The sequence below is a fragment of the Pteronotus mesoamericanus genome, unplaced genomic scaffold, assembly GCF_021234165.1.
Source record: "Pteronotus mesoamericanus isolate MK-2021 breed Mesoamerican mustached bat unplaced genomic scaffold, CSHL_Meso_final scaffold_21, whole genome shotgun sequence".
NCBI classification, from domain to species: Eukaryota; Metazoa; Chordata; class Mammalia; order Chiroptera; family Mormoopidae; genus Pteronotus; species Pteronotus mesoamericanus.
Genome location: NW_026555310.1, coordinates 22039498 through 22055550, shown reverse-complemented (window position 1 = coordinate 22055550; position 16053 = coordinate 22039498). Strand labels below are relative to the sequence as shown.

Here is a 16053-nt window from a genome sequence, read left to right as displayed (position 1 = left end):
AATGATGTAAGAGCATAATTTTGGGGATGAAAAATACAAATGATGCGCAACTAATCTTCCTGGTGTAGACTAAAAGGCACCATCCAACAAGACCATGCTTCATGCAGAATAGAGAAAACTAGTCTTTTGAATAGGGTTAGGGTATGTTTTTCCCCCTTTACCTACCTTTTCATTGAAGGTAACAGGAAGTTTTTTTTCCCTATTTCTCCAGTGAAAAAATTTCTTGAAAATATCATAGGACCATTTTTCAAGTTAGCCAATTCCCTTACTCATTAAATTGTTCACACTTCAGTGTGAATGAATTAGACAGGTGACTCCTTCTCCAGGGCAGAAGGAACCACTGAGTTCACTGGGAAAGTGAGGACAAGTGGGTTTTTCTTTACTTAGGCCTAGCTTACAGAAGGTGGGCCCTGCCGGGGGAGTCATTTGCTGACCCCTTGAAAAAGTCTGGCTTCAAAGGGTGCTTTTTCTTCCATGCATCATTCACAAAAATGGCAGCCTAAGCAAGCATGCTATTCATAGCTCCATTATTCGACTGTTAAACATAAGTAATTATTTAAATTAATGCATTCTGCAGGACAAGTACAGAACATGCACTGTATTCTTCAGGACACTTACAGAACCTCCCCAAGAAATAAGACAGAGGTAAATCTTGTTCTTGGGGTTTTCCTAAACACTCTCTCTTACATATTTACATTTCAGTACATATACATGTGCCTCATTTGAACTGAACATAACTGAAGCATCTGGTTGGTGAGTAGCTAATTCCCTTGCTAATCCCTCCCCTTGGAATGGCTACGTTAGCCTTGTCTTACTGAGGGGATGTTGCTAAGATAGCTACCGAGTGGGATACTTGGCAGTAGCTCATGACGATCTACTTGTTGGTCATCACCAAAGTGGAAAAGAGGCCATTCTTGTGGGCGAGCAAGTTTGGAACTGTACCACACTCCACTAAGATACCCTCAGAAAAGACTAAAACAAGGCCTGCATCCAAAATAGAAGAGACACGATGCTGGAGAGAAAAGAAAAGTAGAAAGAAGAGAATCAGCAAAAGAGAAAATGTCCAGGTGATTCATTTACAAATTAGTTTTTGTTAAATATGAGGCCTAAATATGAGCAAGAATCCACTCATCTGCAAAGAGGAAGAAAGAAAACCATGGTCTATTGTAAGGAAGTTATAACATGGATTACAAAGATTTAAGCAATTCTTCGATTTGATTGGTGCTCAGAAAAAGTATTGCCCCAGCCATGAGGTATCTTACTGCCTTTTTTTTTTTTTTTTAAAGAAAACAGTTAAGTGATAAGAGACACAGAAATTAAATAGTGGCAGAATTGGCAGTCAAATTTAAGAATTTTGCTTCTGAAATTGCTCATTAGAACATCAGATTGTTGAAAGGAGAATTATCCTTTGTGAACTACCACCTGTAACTGGGGAAAAAGCACAGGCTATGACCTGCTGGAACCGTAGAATTGGTGTGTGCTATCACTGTAATTTAGGGGACGTGAGTAGAGCAGACAGTCTGGAAAAAACAATGTAAAGGCTTTCAGGGAATAGCATGTATTTTTTGCTTTCTTGCACAGATAACAGAAACATTAGCAAAGAAATACATAATTCACTATAAGTATATTTTAATGGCTCAAGAATAAAGATTATTGAATCTTGGAATGAAAACCAAAGAGGAATAAGTCAACTCTGTTTCTCATACTTACAGCTATTGTAACAACGGTGCGGTCTGCAAAAGCTGTCATTACCACTTTCTGCAAAATGTTTTCCTGCAAGAAAAACCCAAACACATTAAGTCTGAAATTTCTCTGGACTACTTCTTCTCACTATGATATTTGGTCCCCAAGAACAATGCCTCCCCATGCCCAAACCCTTCTGAGAAGTCCCACTCTTCGGTCTGCTGCAAAAGATATAACAGGGAGCAGTGCTCAGCAGCAAGTCTCCGTTGGGCTCTGTGGGTGTCTTCAAAATGCAAATAAAACTCATCTGATTAATGATAATGACTGATAGGTTTATTGCCAGGGAACTGAAAGAAGAAAATGAAAGCAAATGTGCATGGAAATGCTCACTTGAGTTACACCACAAATAGCATGTATTCAAAACTAATAAAACCTTTAATAGGTGTTACTGTTTGGGTCAGAAAAAGGAAAAATAAAACACATGCCCCAAATTTGGAATTTGACCCATAAAAGAACATTCCAGGCAGGAAACATTTTTAATTCCAAACACAAACTCTTGTTATCATTATATTTTAAAAGATGTTCTAGGTAAAGATTGTTCTCTCCTAGAGGCAAGCTTGATTACCTAAGTCTTAATGTAAAGGAGTTCTTTCAGTCAAGTGGCTTATTGTCAATTAATTCATTCTCATCCTCATTCTCATTCACATTCTCTGTCTCTCTCAACTTTATTGAGGCAGTATTACCCTATAATAACTCCCAATATTGTAAAACCTTAATAATTAATATTAATGTTGATGTAGTTATGCTTACTTAGTGAAATGGCTTGATTAGAAACTATTTTATAGTTTTAAATTATGTTAACTTTGAGTAGATATACTATAACTTTGTATAGTTACTTCAATTGATTAGTCTTACTTAGTAGAGAGAAATGATGTCAAATTAGCATCTCCATATGTAATTGGCTCTTAACCCTAAGACTGTTTTAATATTTGGAGTAGTTTTACCCAATCTAATGTGTACAACAAGAAAATACCCAATCTAAGGTGGTTGTGGGTGTTTTTTATTTTTATCCTGTTAGATGCCAAACTTTTAGTAAGCTAACTTTTATAAAAACATTGATTGTTAGATAATTCAGTTTGTGGTTTAACGTGACTTTTCTCCACTTAATTACAGCCTTTTGGACAGATCTTTTTAAGAAAATTTTTGGTCAAAGTTTCTGGTCTGTTAATTAAACACATTGGGACAATCTTTATCAATTGTAGCCATTATCAATTCTAGTGATTTTTCTGCAAATTACTCTCGAAATTAATGATTGACTTTGGTGCATACTGCATTTTAGAACTTTTACGATAATACTTGAATACAATACTCTCATGTACTGAGCCTGGGATTTAACTGTTTTGAGAATTTAACAATAAGTAATGCCAAATTTATTTTGTGTTTATTCGCAATAGGAACACCATTAAAACTAATATCTGTCTCCTGTATTGAAATCCTCTATGTGCTATCATCAGTTGATTAAGTGGATGAATGAAATGACCCTCAAAATAAGACTGAGTATTCAGAACCCAATCAGGAGAAAAAAATTACAGTTTTCATGTGCATTTCTCCAAGTCATCCATTTAAAAAGCTTAGATAGTACACTCACTGTTGCCATGTCGATGGAAGCTGTCGCTTCATCCATGATGAGAATGCTGCTCTTGCGGACAAAGGCCCTAGCGAGGCAAAACAGTTGCCTTTGGCCAACACTAAAATTCTCCCCACCTTCAGTGACGACTGCATCTAAATCAGAGGAAGAAGCAAGGATTTCATTGAAGAAATGTTACTGTGATAGTTCTTGGGTAAGATAGTGAAACAGGTTATATCTTATAAAAGCAAGTTGGATATTTGTACTGGTGCAAGGATTTCATATATGAAAAGTGCAGAGGAACTTTACCTTGGAAAATTAATACAATCCTGGGTCACCCAGTTTTTGACAATGGATGCTAAGGTGCATCCATATAGTAAGATATAAAACATTGCTAAACATTTTGAAGAGTTGGAGACCCTGGAGATTATTTATGTAATATAATTATCTAAAGAGATTATTTAATATAATCATCTAAGGCCTAGAGAGATGAAGTGGCTTGTTCAGGATTACATAGCTTAATTGTAGTAGACCTTGACAAGAATATTTTCAACTCCATACCCATTCTTCTTCCATTATACCATCCCATTAAACTCTAAGTTCCAAGTGGATAGGACTGCTTGTTTTTCTCATCAGTGTATCTCCTGCACTTACCATGGTACCTGACATAGTAGCTGAATGCATGTATAAATGAATGTTATATGCTCATTATTTTTACCACCCACATTTCATAAAATGTTCTGTTGTAAGTTTAAAATAAATTCTGTTTCCAAATCACCTCTTTTATTAGAATTCAAACACTTTATAGTAGACTTGCATGTGTATTGTGAGGGGAGCAATTTCTATTGATATATTCTCATTGCATCAAATTCTTATAATTTCTCATGCTTGGGAGCTATGCATTTATTCTCCAAATTTTAATTTATGTAATAAGGACTTGTTCATGTCCATGGGTCATGTGTATAAGTTCTTCGTCTACTTCATTTCCTATGCGGTACTTTTACATCTCCATGGCTATTCTGTAACTACCTATTTGTACTTCTTAATCCCCTCACGTCTTCAACCCTTCCCCCACACTCCCCTCCCATCTGGCAACCATCAAAACACTCTTTGTATACATGATTCTGTCTCTGTTCTTCTTCTTTGCTTAGTTTTTTGGACTCAATTGTTGATAGATATATATTTTTGCCATTTTATTGTTCATAGTTTTGATCTTCTTTTTCTTAAATAAGTCCCATTAACGTTTCTTATAATGATGGTTTGGTGATGATGGAACTCCTTTAGTTTTTTCCTTGTCTGGGAAGCTCTTTATCTGCTCTTTGATTCTAAATGATAGCTTTTCTGGGTAGAGCAGTCTTGGCTGTAGGTGTCTGCTTTTCAGACTTTGACTGTTTCTTGCCAATCCCTTCTAGCCTGTAAAGTTTCTTTTGAGAAATCAGTTTACAGTCTTAAGGGAACTCCCCTGTAGGTAACTAACTTCTTTTTCTGCTTTTAAGATTCTCTCTTTATCTTTAACCTTTGGCATTTTAATTCTGATATGTCTTGGATGGGGCCTCTTTGCATCCATCTTGTTTGGGACTCCCTGTGCTTCCTGGACTTGCATGTCTACTTCCTTCACCAAATTAAGGGAGTTTCCTCTCATTATTTTTTCAAATAGATGTCCAGTTTCTTGTTCTTTCTCTTCTCCTTCTGTCGCCCTATGATGCAAATGTTAGACCTCTTGAAGTTGGAGGCTGACCTTGGCCTGTACCACCAGGGAAACCTCAGAGCCTGCACACCCAGTGGTCAGCTAAAGATCACATTGGAGCACTATCACCCTGCCACTCACAGCTGATCTTCCATGGAGGGTGGAAGTTGGTGGTCAGTGGTCACGACCACCCCTTGTAGGTGACTAGCCTGGGTAAGTCCCTCCCATTGATCTGCCAACAGCAACCAAGGCTCAATTATAAGAGGTGGGTGTACTCAGCCCACATGAAGGGAACACCTCAAATACTAGCATGGGTGATAGTGGAGGCTGTGCCACTGGACCCTACAGGACTCCTAATACATTAGGCCATACTACCAAGACACAGAGTCAAAGCAACTCTACCTAATACATAGAAACAAAAACAGGGAAGCTGCCAAAATGCGGAGACAAAGAAACATGGCTCACATAAAAGAACAGAAAAACCTCCAGAAACAGAGCTAAACAAAATGGCGATAAGCAATCTATCAGATGCTGAGTTCAAAACACTAGTTATAAGGATGCTCAAAGAACTTAGTGAGGACCTCGGCAGCATAAAAAAGATTCAATCAGAAATGAAAAATACAATAATTGAAATAAAGAACAATTTACACAGAAACAACAATAGAGTGGATGAAGCTGAGAATCAAGTCAATGATTTAAAGGATAAGGAAGCAAAAAACAACAAATCAGAAAAAGAAGAAAAAAGAATCCAAAAAAAAAATAAGGATAGTATAAGCAGCCCCTAGGACAACTTTTGTAGGATGATTTTTTTAAAACTCCGTGCCAAAAGCACACAATCAGTTTGGCAACTACATTGTATTAAAATTAGAATATCAACTGTTATCTTTCTGTTTTCTTAAATGAGTTCAGATTTTGAGAAAGCACAAGTCCAAAACTATAAATGTTCATTTTTATGAATTAAATACCATATTGTGAACTCTCTGTTGTTTCTTTAGTCGTGTTATTCTTTAATTATCCACATTGTTTTTTTGTTCTGTCATCAGTTATTTGCCAAAAATTGTACTACATCTGGGATGGAATTTTTATCAGTTATTGTTTGAGCATGTTTCATTCCCTTCACAAATGACCAAAACTAATACTGCAGTAAGATAATAGAAAATAATGTCTTTAAAAATGTTATGTTATAGGAGGTCTGTCTAGAAGGTATCCAGCCATGTAATATGAAAAATAGAGATGTTTACTGAAGAAGATATAAGATATAAGAAATTTTATACTTGGGACAATGATCCCTCAGTCTCCTTCAAAGTAGGCACCTTTGGACCTCACACATTTCTCCCAATCGCCATCAGCTACCCTATTGTATTTTCTTGAATCTCATCAATGGTCTGAAATCTCTTCCTTATCAGAGGCAATTTTAGCTTTGGGAAAAGCCAGAAGTTGCAGGCCATCGAATCTGGGCTTTAGGGGGGCTGAGTCACCTGGGTGATTTGATGTTTTGCCAAAAGACTCTGCATGAGACGTGATGCATAAGTGGGTGTGTTGTCACGATGAAGCTGCTTAGTCACCAGTTGCTCATAGATGCGGCCTTCTGAATCACCTGAATAGTTTCCTGGAGGAATGTTCAAGCTTAACACAAAATTTGATGCAGATTTGTTGTTCTACTTGCTCAGTCATTTTGAATGTGATGGCCACACATGCTCACTCAGCAGTGTCTACTGTTCCCATTGAGTAGTACAGTGAAGTCATCATTGTTCACACATGCCCATTCCAGTCCACTCTCCTTTGCTGCCAGATTATGTTTATGTGCAAAACATTCTCATTATATTAACAATGGCTGGACTTTTTCCACAGCAGACCTTGAAATAAAATGAATATGACCTCATGGTAGCAAGAAAATGGCAGCCAATGTGGAGAAAATATCTGCTCCTCAAAGGCATCAAGTACTCTTTGAACCTAACAGTCTCTTCAGTTCTCTTATCCATTTGCTGAAGGTAAGTGACTACGTAGATCATGTGAACAGAATGACCACAAGGGAATATTCTGATTGAAGTCATCTGTGCCCACAGATGGTGAAAAGGCTATAAATGTATTAACTGGAATACTCTGGAATGCTCACATGAAACAGAATATTATATGGTTCATCCTCTTCTACCCCATGCAGAATCATTAGATTTTGAAGTGTCCTAATGACCTTTAAAAGATTACTTTAAATATAATAAAGGGATATAACATTAGAATTATGTGATTCTTGCATAAATTGCATATAGATATATATAGTATTAATTGCATATTTTAAAAATAAATGTATAATTTAGAAATATACCTAGACCTCCTGGCAGTGACTTGACCATATTCTTCAACTGAGCAATTTCTAGAGCTTCCCAGAGTCTGTCATCAGTGCATTTGCATTCTGGATCTAAATTAAATCTGTATGGGAAAAATGTCAGCTAATTAGTCAATAAATAAAAATAAATAAAATTTTGTATATGTTTGTTTATTGTTCCTTCCTTAAAACGTAAGTTCTATTTGTTTTGGTTGCTGCTGTAACCCTAGTACATACAACAGTGCTTAGGATAAAGTAGGCATTCAACTTCTGTTTGATGAATGAATGAATGACCTTAATATTAGAAAAATGATTTCTGATAATAATATTAGTAAGTTTATATGCATGAAAGGATATAATAAAATCCATTATTTGGATTCTTCCACTTTTATATTGTTCTTTTGTAATCTGAATAGTGCCTAGCAAACATTCCTACAGAAACGATGGGTGTAACCACACAAATCTCTCTGGAAACAAATGAAACTATTAGCTATACCAACTCATTGCATTGTACCAGCCGCAAAAGCACTAGTATAGTTATTCAGAATAAATATATTCAGCGGTATAAATTTACTATGGTATTGCTAAATAGGTTGATAGATCTAGAACTTTTAAGTAAAGCAATGTTACATCTAAATATTGGGCAATCTTACATGCATTTTCTCTTCAAGACAAGGGGCAATTAATAAAAGGAAGTGGCAAAGTACTTTTTTGTAATTAAATAAATGGAGAAGGGGAGCAAGAGAGGACAAAGGAGAAATGAAATGAAAGACATAATCTTGTGGAAGATACCATTGTGGATTTTAGAGTCAAACTTTATATGGAATCACAGTTCTATACTTACTAAGTATATGAACTTGGGCAAGTTATAGCTTCTCTTCAGTTAAAAGTACTCATCTTTAAAATGGGATAATACACAGGATGGGCCAAAAATAGGTTTATAGTTGTTCTATGGAAAAGAATACAATAATTAATAAATAATAATATAAACTTTGTGTTTCATGGACTCACAACTGTAAACCTATTTTTGCCTAATCTTATATATACTAGAACAATATTATAAGGATTTAATGAGAGAATATATTTAAAGTGCCTAGCAGATAGTAGATATGTCCATCTTTTTTTCCCCTGGGAAACCCAAAACCAGGAATAAAGAAGATTGCAGCAGCTTCTTAAAAGCAGTGTTGGCTGAAAGAAAAGTAGTGAGGGATGCAGGGGCAGGAAATCAAGGTACCAACCAAACTCAATATCCGCTAAGGTCAGGCCAAATATACATGAGGAACGCAGGATATCTGTAGGTTGGAACGCCTCAGAAAGGTCTGTCAGTTTGTTCTTTATTTCAATGCCCTTGGTTATATTTTTCTTGCTTGTTTGTTTTGTTGATTAGGTTCCACTTATAAGTGCAATCATATGGTATTTGGAGAGGGGAGAGGAATAATTGGGGAAACTAAGGGAAGGGTTGTCAAGAAACATGTTTAAAGGACACACGGACAAAGCCAAAAGGGGGAGGTTTGCGGGAGGGAGGCAGTGATTGGTGGCATGGGGGAAAGTGGTCGGGGGCAAATGGAGACAACTGTCTTCGAACAAAAAAAAAAAAAAAGGTCTGCCAAGAGTCATGGCCCACAGGTCCAGGAGAAAAAAATGACTTTTGTAAAATCAAACAGAAGAAGAACTGGAAACATAAATGATTGGCTTCTACAGGCTAATTTAGCAACTCTAGGGTGCCCAAATTCAAATTGTTGGATAGATACTTGATTTAATCTTAGCATCTTGATAATGTCATTTCACCCGTACCTGAAAAGCATTTCTAATAAAAATTATCCTATGAAGCAAATGGTAAATCCCAAGGCACACAGTTTTCTGTCAGACTCATCACCTACCTAATAGAACCACTAAATAGTATTGGATCCTGCAGAATGATTGAAAGTCTAGAACGTAGTGTATGCAGTGGTAGTTTTGAAATGTCTATCCCATCAATGACAATCTTTCCTGTTAAAGAGAAACAAAAATGGCAGGTATGTAGTAAAATCACAAGCAAAATAATATTTATTTGCTTTACAAATTGGGAGTACTTTCCTAGTTCAGGATTGACATTCCTAAAATACCTTTTTCCCAGTTCCCTGCTTTATTTTGCTTCATAGAACATTCTTTATATATTTACTGACCTGTTTTATAGTATTCCTCCCCTAACTGAAGTATAAAAGGTCCTTAAAGACAGGGTTTTTTGCATGTCTTTTTCACTCCTGTATTGATTGAACAGTTCAGGGTATTACAAATACAAAAGTAAATTCTATGACATAGTTATCAAATTTTAATGAATATCTCTCCATAGTGTACATAGACTTACAGAGGCTTGTGCAATTGCCATGTCTTTTTCTCAAACTTGAAAGATTTACTTTATCATATCACTTTGTGCAAAAACAAATATGGGCTTATGAGATGACTGTACCAGGTGAAGCATGATACCCAGAGTCCCTTTTCTAGTTGACTTTAGATTCAAGAGCATAACAGGTGGTTAATTAAACTTTCTTTCAGAAATAACATATTATCTATTAAAATCCTAATAGTCTGATGATATTAAAAAGAGAATAAGTCATTGAGAATTCATATGGGTCCTGAAATGATGTTTCATAATCTAATATGTTCAGTCATAACCATAGTTCTTTAAGAAGAGTGTCTATCAATTGTCTTTGGATCATGTAATTGACTTTAACTGCAAATTCCTACTGAACATCTGTAAAGTATCTATGTTTACTACTAGCCACAGAAAGAGCAAACTGCTAGACCAGTGGCATAAACCTAACCTGTTCCTGAATCTAAACCCCAAAGAGACAGCAATTGCCACAGTTCAACTTTGTGTTCATAAACTGACCTCTTTATCTCACTGAACTGGTGTATAGATTAAATAATATAAACTGTCAAGAACAATAAAATGTGAACTACTATCATCATAATAATCATTAAAGATGGTAACAGTAAGCATTCCCTTGAGGTGATGGTCAAGCATGTAGGCCACTTGATAGACTAAATATGTAACATATTTTTTCTAAAGTAAAGATTAAATTATTTCCATGTATCATATTATAAATAAGTTTGTGGATGAATAAATATTTTTGTATATTGTCAACATGTGTTTGGCACTTCTAGTAGGGGTTTCTTCCTCACCCTCATTATGTTCAACCTCATTAAACAATGTTAATAAGAAGAAGATAATAAGAATCATGCACCAAAATTAAATACAGATATCTTATCTTCCTGTATTTTTTCCTTTGATGAAGAGATATATTTTAGTCTATAGGAAACAAGACAGTCTTCCCCTTGCTTTCTTCCTCTTGAAATGCTATCTCCATCTACTGTTATTCAAAACTGGTGGCCCTGTTTTCATTTTATCAGTTTACTAGAATTCTTCATCAACTATGTCTAAAACTAAGTTTTGGGTTAATGATATTATTTCCCCATTCTATATTTTTTCTTTACTTCTGGACTGTTTTCCTGGGATGCTCAAAACATGGGCTATAGGATACAGAGCCCTTATAAATATGTTTTTTAAAAAAAAAATTTCTATAGGATTAGGTAAGTTGATGTTGTATTTTCTAAGGGAAAGGACCACATGTCTAATGAAAAAATTTCATTAGTAACTCACCATCAAATATATCAACCATTCTGAAGAAAGCCAGAGATAATGATGACTTCCCACTGCCAGTGCGACCACATATGCCCACCTGAAAAAGCAACTGTCACTCAGAGAGAATGGCAGACTCAGACAAATGACAGAAGATGAGATAAAAGTATTTTTAACTTGGACAAGATACTGCAGTGAAACCACAATTGTATTTAAATACTTACATAAATACCACCATTTTCTTTTCAGAACGCTGTTATGATCATTATTAAGATGAAAACATGGAGTCCTCACCAAATCTTCAGTAATTCCATTTCAGCTCTTATTTTTATGTGATTGTGTTGTTTTTCTCTGTAGCTTAATTTTTTGAATTAGTTACATGTTGGTCTAATGAATATTTTTTTTCTTGGAAGTATCTTATAACAAAAAGTGAACAAGTCCTTTTTATCCCTGCATGCTTGGTCTTTTTAAGATAACTAAAATAAATCATTTGGGGCAAGAGCTAGTACAAATGTAAAGTTCTCAATAGGATGTCTGCTATGGCTAGAGCCACTGACAGAAATTTTGAAAAGCATTCCTATTTTTGACTTTCCTAACCTCATGGGAGACTAATGAATGGTAATATAACAGAAAACATATATTTCATTCTGATCCTCTCTCTCCTATTCTCTTTTCTGTAGATAACTTGACCTGTAAAGTGTGCAGAATCTAAGCCAAGTGAGAATATACTTGGTTGGAATGTCTGAAGACCTCAGGTGGTAACGGAATGTACATCAAACGGTTTGCATGAAATAAATCAGATGTCAGTGAATTCTATACCTTTTGCCCAGGTTTGATGTAAGCCTTGACGTGTTTAAGAACAGGTTTCAGATTATTTTCATATCTGACACACAGATCATGGATCTTGATCTCCCCTTCCTGTGGCCAATGTTCTGGAACTTGAGAAGGATCTGGGTGGCAGGAGGGGAAGACAGAGACAGGGTGAGAGAGAGGTTGAGGGCAAGGGGGAGAAAGAAAGAGGGAGGGAAAGCATTATACACATTTATGAACATAAATTTTTTCCTAATTTTAAAGTAATACTGAACTAAATTCTGTAGTTTTTAAATAAAATTATGGAAGAGTAAAGGCTGCTGGATTAAGAACTTTTAAAACAGTTTTGTTTGTTTTTGGAGCATTCAACAGCATCATGTCTCTTCATCATTTCATCACTCAATTCTGTTCAAGATAGTTCATCTGTGAATTGATTCACTTGTTCAATCTGTTGGTCATTAAACATTTGAGTGCTTAAAATGTGAGGGGTGTGTACAAGGTGTTGGGGGATATGGAGATGAAAGACATGCCTCAAAGTGCTCACTGTGTCCTGGGGGAAGCACACAAGTAAGGCAGCATCTACAGTACTGCACGGAGAGATACAAGAGGGAGGCCAACCCAAGGTGTTCTGGGAGCACAAGAAGTGGTGTCCCATCTGGGAGGGCTTCAAGAGAAGGTGGTATCTGAGATAAATCATAAAGGATATGTGATAGGGAAATTTGTCTCAAACATATCTTGTATATATATATTAAGAGGGAGAAGAACAAAAATAAAAAGAAAAAATAGCTTGTTGGCATGGCCAGAATAAAAGGTGTGTGGATGGATGATGAGAGATGAGACTAACTAGCGGGCAAGGCTTGACTAACGAAGTGTCCACTGGTCTATATAGCTAAGTTATTTGGATTTTGTCCTTGAAGACCTGGATAGCTATTGATGGATTTAGGCAAAGGAATGGATTTTAAGCATGAGATTTGCATTTAAGAAAGATTATTCCATTCTCAGTATTGAATTTCTTGCCAATTTAATTCCAACAAAGGCGAGAATCTCAGTCGGTATTGTAAGATGCACATCTCTTGACATCTAAGTTAATAAGGTCTTTAGAAAGAAAATATGATAGTGTATGGTTTAGGTTAGTAATTAATGAAATAAAATCCAAATATTTGTGATTCTCTTTAAATATTACTAAATAACATTTATTTGGACTCTGATTATGTCCAAGACTTTTCAAGCCTGGAAAGTCTTATCATCCCATATGTACCTAATCAAGCAAAGTCAGTAAGAGAGGTGATTCTCTGTACACTGAAATGGAAAACAAAAGCAAAAATGTTTGACACACAATGTTTGAATAATATATATATTGAAGTGAAACAAAATAATATCCTGGACAATACCCATGGTGCCTTCATAGTTCTCAGACTCCATAGTCAAGAAACTGTTCACTTTCTTCACTGCCCCCATCTGGACCTCCAGGTCAGCCAGGTTCCTCACAACCCAGTTCAAGTAATTGGTTATCTGTGTTAGATAACAGCAATAACAAAAATGAACACACATAAAATACAGTATCAATTTTTGCAATTCCTGGATGTTTGGAGATAGAATGGCTTGGACTCTAAGTGTACCTCATGTGGTACACTTCATTAGTGCTGCAGGACATCAGAGACCAGAGAGGATGTCATGGGATACATCTGTCAAAGAAGGCGTCTGTTCTTCTTCAAGGTCCTCAAATGTCTCTGTTTTGCTAAGGCATGACTTCCCTACACAATGGACAGTGGTATGTACCTCTGTTTGCACTTATCTCATTTATGTGCACATTCATTTTAGTGTCCCTAAATGGGCTGTGAGCAACTCAGGATGTGGATCCCAAGGAGCCTTGGGGGGTGCTCTGGTCATAGGGTTTGAGGAGGTTCCAAGAATTGGTTCACAGACTTAGGGGAAGTAAACACAGAATATACAGATGATAGAATTGTATACTTGAAACCTATATAATTTTATTAAGCAATGTCACCCCAATGCAATAAATAAACAAACAAATAAATAGGAAAATAAAATACAATAAAAATTGGCTCACAATATCAGAAATCTATGCTGTCCTAAAATATTGGTTTAGGCCCAAATCTGCTAATATTTGCCAGATGTCATCTTGTTACGAATTTCAAAGTTACCCTATAACATCCATGAATAAAAGTTGATAATAACTATGTAAAGTCCGTCCAACACTGCACAGAAAGAGAGAGCTCCATCCGTACTTACCGTGAGTGCATACAGAAGACCTAAGCCCACCAGTCCAGAATTGGAAGACCCACTAATGCATGCAATAGATGCAGTGAGGACAATGCAAGCTCCGAGATAATCCTAAAAAAGAGCAAGAAAAAAATGTGAAACTATTTTTCTCAAGTTCTTAAACCAAAGATCCCAATCAACTTAGGTGATCACCAGGAGGATACACATCACTCCTATGTGTCCTGGTAAGAGGAAGGCTACCTAAGTTATAAAAAAAATTGCAACTACAGTATTGGGGCTGAAATGGGAATGATGCAATGTTTTCATTGTATCCATACAGATATGAGTTTAGAGAAGTTAAACAGTTTGCCAGAAATTAAGCTGCAATTTGTGGCACAACTGGGATCAGATACAGTTTCCTTTTTACCACCCCCCCTTCCTACTTCATTGTTTCTAGACAAGCAATTATTTTTGAACTTGACCTTCTACCTTAAATTTCATGTGTGCTTATGTCAAGGTTGTAATTAGTTCCCTTGTGTGCTAAACCCTCTGCAGAAATTTGCCTCTGGTTAACTTGCTGGAATTCATAGCTGAATTTTTTGTCAACTATCTGGACTCAGTCTGGTATATTAAATCTCCAGATTACATGTAAATAAGAATAAGGATTATATTTTCTCATAAATTAGAAGTGTGGACATGTTTTAGAGTATCTGAATTGTCTATGACTCAATGATAAACCCTTTTGTGAAAGTTTAAAACTTCGCTATGGCCTGCTTTAAACTCAGCTGAGAGATAGGCCACGTGTGTCCATTTGCTCACATCCTCTTCCTTTCCCATTTCTCAGCATTCTTAGTATTCTTATCACTCAAAAAAGAATCTTAAAACTTACCATGCTAATGTATCACACGTCAGCATTCATCATTTATTTATTCATTCATTCATACATACTTTTAAAAGTATATGTCAGTTCATATAACTTGCCTTCTTATTGTACTTACAATAAATTCTGATTCTGATGAATTACAAAGCCTTATATGATGTAAAGTCTGGATTGCAGACCCTGCCTTCTTTAACTATATGTGAGAATCCTTCGCTCTGTAGGTACCATGCTGGTCTTCCTGCGCTTAGTGTTAAACAGTCCCTAAACAGCATCACCCATGTTCAAAGCCCATGGTACCAGATATGAAACCCAGATTTAACACCTAGTCTAACTGCAGGTTTCAGCCTCTTCAGAAACAATCTTACCCAACCTGTCTGGGATTTTCTCGTCAAGTACTGGTGGCGTAATTTGTCAGAGGTGTCCTCTCCATTGCACTTCCCCGATAAGAAGAAGAGTCAATATGCAGGATAACACCCTTCACATTCCTGATCTATTCTTCTCAAAGGAAAAATATCCTGGGCCCAGGAAGAATCCTTTCTTTTGTTAAGAGCTCCCTTGGCCCACCCTTCTTCCTATAAAACCCTTCCATTTTGTACAACTCCTGAGCGCCCTTCGAGTTGCTAGGTGGGATGTTGCCTGATTCATGAATCACTTAGTAAAGCCAATTAGATCTTCAAATTTATGCCACCGAGTTTTGGTTTTTAACATCAGAAACACACCAACTTTGTGTCTGCCAATGACTCTGCCTGAAATGTTTGTGCCACAGGGCTCTGACACCGGGCTCGGTGCCATCATTTAAGGGCCAACTCGTTGGAGAAGCCTTCCTTGCGCGGCCCCACCCAGTGCTGAGGCTGTTCTCTACCCCCTTGTCTTGTTGTGTTCTGCTCCATGTATTAAGAGCTATCCGAAATGATGGTGTTCATTTATGTGTCTACGTGTTATTTTCCAGATACTTTCACTAGAATGTAAGTTCCACGAAGACAGAGTCTTTGAATTTCTACCACTATTATCTCCAGCAACAGTAATAATGCTGAGTACATTGTAAAGGTTCCTTATGGAATAAATGACCAGGGAAATTCATCCCTTTGTAAAGCATCCACTGAATTTTTATATGAGCCAAATGCCTTCTAAACTGAGACTTTTGAATATAGTTGGGACTCCTTTGAATTATTTAATTCTCTACCAATCTCTGCTCCAGACT

At 36.4% G+C, this 16053-nt stretch overlaps 1 protein-coding gene across 7 annotated transcripts in view; it reads right to left on the bottom strand.

The window, feature by feature from the left end:
* The window catches only part of ABCC9 (ATP binding cassette subfamily C member 9), a 118730-nt gene that overhangs the window by 4033 nt on the left and 98644 nt on the right, over positions 1-16053 (bottom strand). For 6 of the 7 annotated variants that reach the window (XM_054591347.1, XM_054591346.1, XM_054591344.1 and 3 more), the window contains 9 exons: positions 14003-14104; positions 13144-13264; positions 11762-11892; positions 10964-11042; positions 9201-9309; positions 7321-7424; positions 3332-3465; positions 1711-1773; positions 842-1012 (listed from right to left, as the gene is read on the bottom strand). In XM_054591347.1, coding sequence (XP_054447322.1) covers positions 875-1012; positions 1711-1773; positions 3332-3465; positions 7321-7424; positions 9201-9309; positions 10964-11042; positions 11762-11892; positions 13144-13264; positions 14003-14104 — 981 coding nt within the window. In that variant the 3' untranslated portion in view covers positions 842-874. The remainder of the gene's footprint in view (positions 1-841; positions 1013-1710; positions 1774-3331; positions 3466-7320; positions 7425-9200; positions 9310-10963; positions 11043-11761; positions 11893-13143; positions 13265-14002; positions 14105-16053) is intronic. The other variant, XM_054591342.1, reaches the window with a different exon arrangement.